A 10,953-nucleotide genomic window follows, 5' to 3' on the forward strand; every position below is an offset into this window, starting at 1 on the left:
TGGTGTCTTGATAGCCCTAGAGAAAGGTGGTAGATAAATAAATTTGACAGATACATAAACAAACAAATAAAGAGATGCTTGCAAAATGTTGCAGGATGATTCAATCATTGTCCTTTCCAAATATTTATGAGTTTTACCTTCTCTATTGTACTTTTGTGGTGCTATGGTTTATACTATCATTTATTAGTTTATATGCTTGTTTCTCTACAGTTTCAAAATATAGGTCTTAAAGGACCAAAAGTTTAAAGGGGAAATAGGAAAGAGAGAGAGAGAGGACAATCAAATGCAAGCCCAAGGACATCTAGCATAGTGGTGAGAGTGTGAGTGTCAGTAAATGGGTTAGTAAAAGTATTTTGGCTTACCACTATCATATAACCTAAAATGCTGAGAAAGAAAAAATTACTACTCAAAGTAGAAAGGTTGAATGTTGAAGCCTATAAGGGGAAGCCATGTAAGACCTAAAAATTGACTCGTGACTGTATAACAGTAGAGTATAAAAGTATTTTGGGTTAAAGAAAAGGGGGGTGTGACTATTTGTGTGTGTCTGTGTGTGTGTGTGTGAACTAAAATTGACTTGTGAGGGTATAAAAGTATAGTATAAGCTCAAATTTGGGAGGCAGGGAGAGGTTGGCTATTTGTGTGTGTGTGTGTGTGTGTTGTGTAAGTGATAGAGAAGATGGCGTTGAGGAAAAGGGATGGAGAAGAGGAGGAGAAGAAGAGAGAGCCTGATCAGTCTCCATTAGTGGGTCTAGTGGGCATGATCATAAAGAATGTGATGTTCAATAAGCTCCGTCAACCTGGGATTTTTGGATTTGATTCATATGCTACGGCTGAGGAAGTCACCGAAGGTGTCCAAGCCTCCCACCTCACAGCCATAATTACAGGTAACTAAATTATGTTAAAGAAAATCAATTGATTTTAGTTCTCTCTCTTTCTTTATCATAATTAGCTTACTTTATTGGTAAGTTGTTACACTATAAGCCATTACGTCTTGGGTTTGAAACTCAATTTTATTCACCTCTCTATTATATACTTCATAGACTCTTAATTCACTAGATGCCACTCTGGAATGTAGGGGTTGAACCCATGACCACCTGGTCTCCATTGGGCAACCTTACCAATTGAATCTGGGCTCTCTCTCTCTCTCTCTCTCTCTCTCTCTCTCTCTCTCTCTCTTAATTCCATGCTCCATTTTAAATGAAAAACATAAGAGAACAAGTTTCTTTAATCCTAGAAAGAAAAATTACCTCTAATTTCTCAAATATTTGCCTCGTACTTGTAATTGCATGCTCAAATTTTAAATGAAAAACATAAGAAAACAAGAAGTTTCTTTAATACGAGAAAGAAATATTGTGTCTAATTTCTCGATTTATGATATCTCGAGAGTTTGCAAGCTCACATGGATGATAACCATATCATGGATCTCGAGATGTATTGGGGTGGGGTACTAGGCTCATAAAAGTGGAGGGAGGTTGACATAGCCTTGCTTGTTAAGCTTCCCTTGTAGACACTTATCATGCTTCATGTTATGGGAAACAAATCTCTTTCCTATATGCCCAAAATGACTTGTGGTGGAACTATCTCAACATATATGTTTTAAACATTATTTAATCATGGCCTCCCTAAACCTAATTAGAAGTTTGGCAATGTCTACAATTGTGGTATATTTGTTTTATGTCAACAAGTTTTTCTTTGTTCATCCAAACACATCTAGAATTATCTGGAAAGGCATGTTGGATATAGCATACATGGACACACACATGTGCATGTAAATACACATGCATACATAGATACATACATTCCCACATACACACTAGTTAACAAATGTATACAAGACAATAACAGCAACAATAACATCAATAAATGGTCACCTTGGCACTTTTAATTGCTTCTCATTTACCTTTACTGATTGTACAGTTACTATACACAACGAGAATCTACTCAAATCCATCATAATGAAACTTTTTCAACTTTGCTTTAATGCACGGATATTGTTTTCCCTTGGGTTCTGGATTATGAGTTATAAAGCCCTAATTTTGGAGGCAATCGCTAGGGTATATGATCTCAAAACTAAAAAACACAATGAACTTTAATATTGTTAGGAACCATGAATCTATATATTTTTATTAAACATTGATTGAATCTTAAACTCACAACCATAAGACATTGTAAGAATTTCAACACTAAATTGTTACATTAAATTAGTCAGGTTGCCTTAAGGTTCATGTAAAGGCAATGAACTCACATTGTGTGTTAGTGTGAGATGTCACTTGCATTAGATTCAAAATTCAATTTCCCAACAAATTCATTTTGCTTAAGTATGTCATAATTTTATCGTTAATTAGATCATTTATAACTTGATCCATTTCCTAACAAAGTAGTGTTCATTATCTTGTGATTACAATGATCCTTTCAATGAGTTGCAAACTCACAAGTACAATACTTGCATAAAAATAGTTGTGTATTACAATTTGGGCAAAGCCTCCAACAAAATTTCAAATTAGAATAATGAAATAGTCATTGGCATTTCGGATACCCACCACCACCACATGAATAACATTATAATATGTGTTACCAAAACATGCATAAAAGGAATATATTTGAAATGCAGGTGCATCAAGTGGAATAGGCCTTGAAACCACACGTGTGTTGGCCTTGCGAGGTGTACATGTTGTGATGGCAGTCAGAAATGTTGAAGCAGGTGAGAATGCAAAAAGGTTAATCCAAACAAAGATAAAAGATGCTAAACTCCAAGTTATGCAAATGGATGTTAGCTCTCTACAATCAGTGCACGACTTTTGCAACAACTTCATGTCGATGGGAACTCCTTTGAATATATTAATGTATGTATATACTTTACTTTGTCTAGCCAATTCAAATAATTCCATCATGTTGTCTACTTTATTTGCAACAACATTTAACATCATGATCCCCACACATTCCATTAAATAGCATTCATCTTGTTGTCCAGAATTTATTCTATCTCATTACTTTCATCTTATACTACAGTTTATAAACCAACAGTTGTCATCGAGAACTACCATACATTTCCATCTTTGCTTTTTGGCATATCTTTTGCTTACCTACCTATATCCATGATTCTATTAATTCTCTCTCTCTCTCTCTCTCTCTCTCTCTCCACACACACACACACACACACACAAGACAAAAAAAAAGGATAGCACATCACCAACAAATTAGGGGATAATCATCCTAAGCTTGATATATTGCATCCACAAAAAGGGAACGATGCTAGAATATTGGAAAACACAAACCATGATAGAATGCTACACCATAATTGATTTTTGTAAGGTTTTAACAATCCCAACTTAATCATCTATCATGGGTAGTGACATGTTAACTAAACATTCCATGTACATTGATTCTTAAGGGACAATTAGCATAAGCACATTAGCCGATTCTTTTAACCCCTGCCTGCATGACAACTCCAATTATTGTATATGTTTTAGGAATTGAACTAGCTTGCACTTCAAGCATAGTGGTATCTTAAAGGGAACCATTGTTACATATCATCTATAGTCTATTTTCCTCTTATGAGCCTACAGAACAACAATTAGAACTAGAAAAGCTAGGGAAAAGTTTCATTCCTATTTCAAAATTTGGAGAACAAAAAACTGCAATGCCTTGATCATATGAGATCTGAAGTGTTAAGAAATACTACAATGGGAATTGAGGTTGATATGTCCTTTCTCATGGCCTATGAGACTAGAACAATGTATGCGTTGTCACATGCTTACTTCTAAAAGTCTCCACATGTGTGACATATCTATATTTTCTTTATTTTGTGACAAATTTTTACTATCGAGTGCCTAACAAGTTCACAATACATTAAAAAGTAACAATGCAGGTATGATGGGTGGTCCATTCAAACTCTCTCGTGATGGCATAGAGTTAAATTTTGCAACTAATTATCTAGGTACAACATGAAAACTTGAGATCATTATCAATACTATTATTTCATGAGAAGATACCTTTGTAACTCGAGTACATATTTCATGAAGGTCACTTCCTTTTAACAAAACTTTTGCTTCCAACAATGATCACCACGGCAAAGGATTCTGGAATTGAGGGTCGAATTGTAAATGTATCGTCTGAATCTCATTACTATGGATTCTTGGATCTACAATCATTAAATGAAAAATCAAGGTTCGTGTTGAATACTATTGCACACTCCTCATTTTCTATCATCTTTAACTCGTAGAGTTACATTTTCTAATTGTTCATTTCATAAGTAGAACCAAGTTTGCAATAAGCTATTATATATCAACTACCACAAAAACTACATACATACATACATACATACATACGATTGATGAAATTATCATCAAAAGAATATTAATTAAATTATTCTACCAATATGTAATTGTCAATCTATATTTCATTCATTCTCTTATAGATATTGGTCCTACCTTGCGTATGCGAGATCAAAACTAGCAACTATATTGCATGCAAATGAGCTTGCCACGCGATTAGAGGTATGTGCATAATAAAATACTATATTAAATGGAAAATCGATTATAAATGTTTACCTAAAGTTTTCTATATGATGACCATATTTGTTTGTTAGGAAGAAGGTGTCAATGTGACAATAAACTCTCTTCATCCTGGGATCATATATACAAACCTTGTGAACAATAGTCGATTTTTAAAAGGTACTATATTTCAAGTTTCAACACACACTTAAAAGTGTGAATCAACTATGCTAATCCAATTGGCTAACTTCATTAGGGCTAGCTTTTAAGGGGCAATGTTATCCATTCATCTCATAGACTTCAATCCATAGCAAAAAACAACTTTAGCACTACATCATCCTAAAACATTATATAAACAAATTGTCTTGCTGGATTGAATTGCCTCTAATAATTAAGCTATATACATATATATAGGAGTTGCTTGCTTCTCTTATAAACAACATTATTTACTTTGCTACACTTAATCATTCATTTTTGTTATTGAGCTTCGGTCATTTCTCCTATTATTGTAAACACTTGTACATGTTGGTAGATTCTTTTTAATTGCTTTGTCTAATCTAATCATCGTGGCAGTTCTCGTAACATACTTGGAAGCACTTGCACTGAAGTTGTTCCTGAAGACTATTCCACAAGTAAGTAGTACTTTAATTGGTTTTCCTCTAACTAACCTTGGTTTAAGAAAGTATTTATATCCTAAGAGTTTTCCATTCAAACTATAAATGATTCTTAGTATAAAATTATGTTAAATAATTTTAAGGATCTTGATTGTGTTTATATCTCAAAAGGATAGTGGAGCAATGTTGCCATTATTTAATATTTGCCTTCTTTGTTTCTTCTTCTTTTTTTCCAAAAAAAAACTCCTTCCATTAGTTAAAATTTTTTACAGTTGAGAGTATTATATACAAATCCCTGTAGGGACATGATAGTTCCATCTTATGTGAATGCCCACAGACTCAAGAAAAGGAGATGATGACCATTGTTGGATAAAGGCTAGTCGTTGTCTTTCAACTTCATCGGAGCTGCCCTTGAAGCCATTGTATTGGCTCTTTAGAGTGGCTACAACTTCACTCCATATCTCTTGCATTAACATTATTGGATGTGCGGTTTGGTTGGAGAAGACCCGTCTACACTGTTGTTTCCGTAGAATCCAAAGTGTTATTGGGTTGACCAATCCCAACACAACTTGAGATTTGGCATTAATAGGAGTTGAGTGGATATTGCCGATGGTGGAAAAACAAAACTCTTGTGCTTTATCACCAGAGTCATCCCCTCCTGATGCTCGTACCTATCAACTAGGGTCTGCCATGATAACCAACATACATTTCCCCACTTGATTGTGCCTTGCACTTGCATAACCGCAATAGGTGGCCAACCCCCAGCCATATTCGATGGGTCTCTGGGTAGTCCCATAGAGCGTGTCGGATTGATTCTATTGCATTTGGGCACACTACACAATTAGGAGAGCTAAGGTTCCCACACTACCATGCTCCAACCGGTAGTGACTTATGTATTAATAGTCACTGGAATGTGGCAATTCGCCTAGCGTGTTGTTGTTTCTATATTTTTTGCCAAAACATGGTGATAATTGTGTGAGGAACATGATATGTGTGCCAGACCTTTGCAACAGTTGGCTCTCGGGTAGTTTGAGCGGCTAGAATGTGGCGACCCAATCTAGTCGTGAATTAGAAGAAAGGGATGATTGTGCTTCCTTGACCTGCATAAGGATCGTGCCATGTCCATTGCAAAGGGTCCCAACTGACTCTACGTATCCATGTGTTTTCATATGTACATATGTGCCATTCTGGTTGTACTATGATCAGATCGGGATCTACAATTCATTTATGACCAATATATGCGAGTACTCGAATTGCCCTATTCAATGTTAGTATCTCATTGTCTCGCAATTTAGAGCCTTCGATCTTGTTTGGTGTTTCCCTACCTCTTGGGATCAAAGAGCCCTCCTCCTCATAGCCGATCCATTTCTCCATTGTCTTCCTTTGATTAACAACTTCCCTAAGCAGTAGAGTGTTAATGATTTTAGATCTCCTAGTCCATCCGCACTTGATTCCATGGAGTATGTTGGCTTGATCTTGTATTGGCAATGACATAAACCGTCTCTAGCCTTCTATACTTTTGCTTGGACCTTTTGCAATGTATCCCCATGATAACCCCTTACTTGATCCAATTAGTTGATAAGATTCATCTCTGATACATGGGTTCCATAAGATACGTTAATTGAGCCAAGTAGGTTCGGAGTTAGGTTGATCGCATTTGAGCCCTCGACTAATGTCACACCACGGCTTACACATGGATGCTCTGAATCTATCCTCCAATTGGTGTGAGAAACTAGGTTTGAGATCCATGTTTAGAATCCAACTCGTTTGGGGGGCCCAATTAGCCCCTTTTAGTGGTCTAAAGAAAGCGAAACATAACCGCAATAACATTTTCCAATAGTCATCCCCTGGTTGGAGTCCTCACACCACAAATTTGGCGAGTAAGGCTTTGGATTGTGAGAGGGGATCAATAAGACCCAATCCTCCTCTTGACTTAGGTGATAATGCCACCTTGGCCTGAGCTGCATGATCTTCTTTACCAAACCAAATGTAGTTGTGTACTAGTTGTTGAATTTGGTGTATACTTTTCTTGGAGATTGTCCAACACAATAGGCTATACCATGTTATTGTGAGTAAGACCTGGTTTGCCACTATGATGGGACCCACTAGCGAGAGTTTTTTCGAAGTCTAATGTATCAACTTTTGTTGAATGGAGTGAATAACTGGTGCAATCATAGTCTCCGGAGGAATGTTGAATCCAATTTGGAAACCTAAATATTTGGTGCTCACTCCCTAATTGATCCACTTGAAAGCGGGATGCGGGTGCCACGCAGGATGTGCTTCATGAGAAAGCCATATTGTATAAGATTTGTGCCAATTGATCAATGATGGCATTCGATCTCTTGCATATACGGCCAATTCACTTCCTCATAGGTTTATATGCCGCGAGTTGAGAAAGCTAGAGATTGATTCAGCATATAATAGAAATAAGGATGGAGCTAATGGGCATCCTTGATGTACAGGTCATGATATTTGGAAGAAGGGGCCCCTTTCACCTGCTATTGAAACGTAATTGTTGGTGTTCCGATAAAGTCCTACCGTGCCTTTGATCCATGCCTCTTGAAAGTCGAGTTTCCCCATCACACTTTCTAGAAATTTCCAGCATACCCTACAATATGTTTTCTCAAATTCTAGGAGAACCATGACTACCTTGTTGTTGGTACACTTGGGAAGGGCTATTACTTCCCAAAATGAGAAAAGGTTGTCTAGGATGCTCCGATTTCTAATGAAACCTGTCTAGGATGGATGAATAGTTGAGGCAGAAGTGGTGCTAAGCAGCGTGCCACGATTTTTGCGAGCAGCTTATAGATAGTATTTAGAAGAGTTATGGGCCGACACTTACTAATGTCGTTGGCACTCCCACCACTTTTAGGAATGAGATGTATCATCCCCTATCCAGATTCCTCCAGTATGTTTCCAGAAGTGATGATCTCCTCATATGCCTGGAGGAGGTCTTCTTTAATAGTGTCCCAAAGGCTCGTGAAGAAGTGAGGAGTGAGGCCATCGATTCCAGGGCAACTATCTGCATCCAAATTGGGGAGGGCCTCCCATATCTCGATGAATGACAAGGGACGCGTGAGTCATGTATTCATTCCGTTGTGACTTTCTAGGGTATGCTCTGGAGGATAATATCTTCTCTTGTGTATTCCCCTGTGGCCATACCATCTTCGGTAAGTAGTCGCTTACAGTAGGTTGTGGCGATATTCCTCATTTCTTCGCCATCCTTAGTGTTCATTCCATCCTCTCAGTTGAGGCTGCGCATCACTATTCTAGCGTGTCTCGATCCCTTGGATCGGAAGAATTCCTTCGTGCTTTTGTCCCCTACTCGAATCTAGCGAGCCATGCTTCCATGAAATTCCATGTCATAGATTGCCATTTCTGCCATGATGAGTTCTTGTTTGACCATGGCAACATGTCCCCCGACCCAACTACATGACGGGTATCTCTTGGAGTCGTTGTAAGGCTATTAGTCCCCGTTTTTTCCTCTATTTCTTTTCCTGAGCATCCTTACTTCTGGTCTTGACGATCTCCTGTAATAGATTTGAAGATCTTGTTAGTTTAAGTAGAAGTTTGTCGGATGTTGATGAGTCATTGACGGGTAATGAACATTGGGTGGTGAGTTGTTCCTTGACCTCTATAACTGTGTAAATAGTGTGTGGGATTCGAGGCTGGAATGGACCCCACTATCGGTGCAATTGAAAATGGTCGATTATCGGGTAATGGTCGAAGAAAGTCATGCCTGGAGTTATGCGACACCATCCTCCCTTCTCTTCTAACGCCTCACCTACATCAATACGGCCGATGTGAGATAGGGTGGGTCCACTATTCCACCCATCTTATTGGGAAAATAAGAGAGAGTCCCTTTTTTGTTGCAAGTTGGCTGAATGCCATATATCTCGCAGGTTAAGGTGGACACATAACTTCTCCCATTGTTTACGTTCCCTTCCTTGGAGAACTATGGGATTATTGTTAGAGCTATCATGAAGGGATTCGTTCATATTAAAATCCCCTCCAATGCACCACTCCTCCTCACCCGCTACTTGTAGGTGGATGCACTTCCAAAATGTTGCCCTTTCTGTTATGCTATTTGGAGCATAAACATTCATGAAATTCCAGCATTGCCCTTGGATGGTCAACATGCAAAAATGAGCCCTACCAAGTATAAGTGATTCCTAGTGTATTTCGCCTTGGGCTAGATGTTCCCAAATCAAAGTGCAAACACCACCCTGATTTCCATCCTCCCCTATTGCTAGCTCCCAAATTGTTCACCACGATCCTAGTAGAAGGTCTCCAACTTCCTTTGAACAGATACTATCAAGGTAGTGTTCCTGCAACACGATGATGTCGGCAGCACCCCCTAATCAGTTTCCATCTGTTTTGCTGGTCTAGTCGACTCCTAAGCCCTTGCACGTTTTGTGTTACAACATTCATAATCATGGAATGGGGTGGGAGATTTTCAAGTGTTCATGATGCTTTGCACAATAGGTCGCGAGTGGGGAGCACGCACGATTTAGACATCCATTCATTTTCACTGATGGAATGATGGTCCAAATCCATGAGTGGAATTTGTAACAATCATGCTATAGTTCACATTGTTCTTTGATCACTCTGACAGTACCACCAAAAGCTACCTCGAACAAATATTTCATTATGACAAACCTCAGCAAACACAACATCATTTATGACTTGAATGCCCTCTACATTTACCCAAATTATGACATTAGATATGGCTCTCCCATGTGGACTTAAGAGGTTTGATATGAACTCCTTGTACAAGTCTAGGTGATGTGTGGTCCTTAGAAATGCCTAGGTCATGCAAATAAAGTCCTAAATTACAATATAGATGGAGTTTAGTCATGAGACTAAGGATAGTTATAACAACTTCTAGCAAATAAAAGTTCATATTTAGACCATTTAGATAATCATATCAACAAGTGAATGTCGATATGCATAATAAACCATTCTAACTTTAAACTTTGTGTTTCTTGACTAATGTTATTACTACAAGTTTTTCCTCTTTAAAACGAATGTACGTGAATTACTAAAAAAAATACACTCGTGTGTAACCTTACTTTACTCAACATTATAGGGAGCAGCAACACAATGTTTTCTAGCTCTACACCCAGCAGTGAAAGGCGTTAATGGAAAGTACTTTCAAAATTGTGCTTATTCAAAACGTTCTAAGTCGTCCAGAAGTCCTCAACTCGGACGCAAATTGTGGGATTTTACTGAGAACTTGTTGAATGAAATTGACTCATAAAACATACAATAAAAGCATCACCTTTTATCTTCAAATTCATACAAGTAAATAAACTAACAAGACATTACTTGTTAATACACATTCTATTGATATGCCCATAGACCGTTTCATTAATATTTGGATATGTAATTAAACATGAGTACATTTTTGGAACTCATTGCCTCTTTAAGAAGGCATAGCATTATTATTTCAAGACACCAACTTTATGTAAAGCTTCTTTTTTCCAAAAAGCTATTATAAAGTCTAGATTTGAAAATGTAAACATATTTGCTTCTTTTGCTAAATATAAGCCAATACTTTATTGCTTTGATCGATCAACTTTATTTAAAGCTATTATAAAGTCGATATTTGAAAATGTAAACATATTTGCTTCTTTTGCTAAATATAAGCGATACTTTATTGCTTTGATCTATCAACATACAAAATGATAATCCATGTTTATGTTACACAATGGTAATTCTTTAAAATGACAATCTCATTCTAGTCCATTTAACCAACTACCTTCTCTGTTGCTCCACCGTCTTTTGCCATTGTGGGGGAATATTGAGAGTGCTCAAATCTACATGGGAAATACTTTCTTTTTGAA

At 37.4% G+C, this 10,953-nt stretch overlaps 1 protein-coding gene across 1 annotated transcript; it reads left to right on the forward strand.

Annotated features, from left to right (window-relative positions):
• Positions 1–549: 549 nt before the first annotated feature.
• LOC147867176 (short-chain dehydrogenase TIC 32, chloroplastic-like) lies at positions 550–10,564 on the forward strand. Its single transcript, XM_087314960.1, has 8 exons — positions 550–884; positions 2,612–2,843; positions 3,858–3,937; positions 4,023–4,167; positions 4,418–4,496; positions 4,589–4,673; positions 5,067–5,125; positions 10,197–10,564. Exons 1-8 carry the CDS (start codon positions 677–679, stop codon positions 10,365–10,367), a joined length of 1,059 nt encoding a protein of 352 aa, XP_087171086.1. The 5' UTR covers positions 550–676; the 3' UTR covers positions 10,368–10,564.
• The last annotated feature ends 389 nt before the right edge of the window (positions 10,565–10,953 follow it).

Source organism: Azolla caroliniana, unplaced genomic scaffold (assembly GCF_043228905.1).
Source record: "Azolla caroliniana isolate FFs.n. ecotype wild unplaced genomic scaffold, voAzoCaro1.0.p SCAF_2, whole genome shotgun sequence".
In the NCBI taxonomy this organism is placed as follows: domain Eukaryota; kingdom Viridiplantae; phylum Streptophyta; class Polypodiopsida; order Salviniales; family Salviniaceae; genus Azolla; species Azolla caroliniana.

What these genes read in the sequence shown, in the direction of transcription:
- LOC147867176 (XM_087314960.1), top strand. Translation starts at nt 677, where the DNA reads ATGGCGTTGAGGAAAAGGGATGGAGAAGAGGAGGAGAAGAAGAGAGAG. An exon ending in ACTCCTTTGAATATATTAAT is followed by an intron (nt 2,844 to 3,857) that starts GTATGTATATAC and finishes TACATTAAAAAG; the next exon opens with TAACAATGCAGGTATGATGG. An exon ending in CAATAGTCGATTTTTAAAAG is followed by an intron (nt 4,674 to 5,066) that starts GTACTATATTTC and finishes TCATCGTGGCAG; the next exon opens with TTCTCGTAACATACTTGGAA.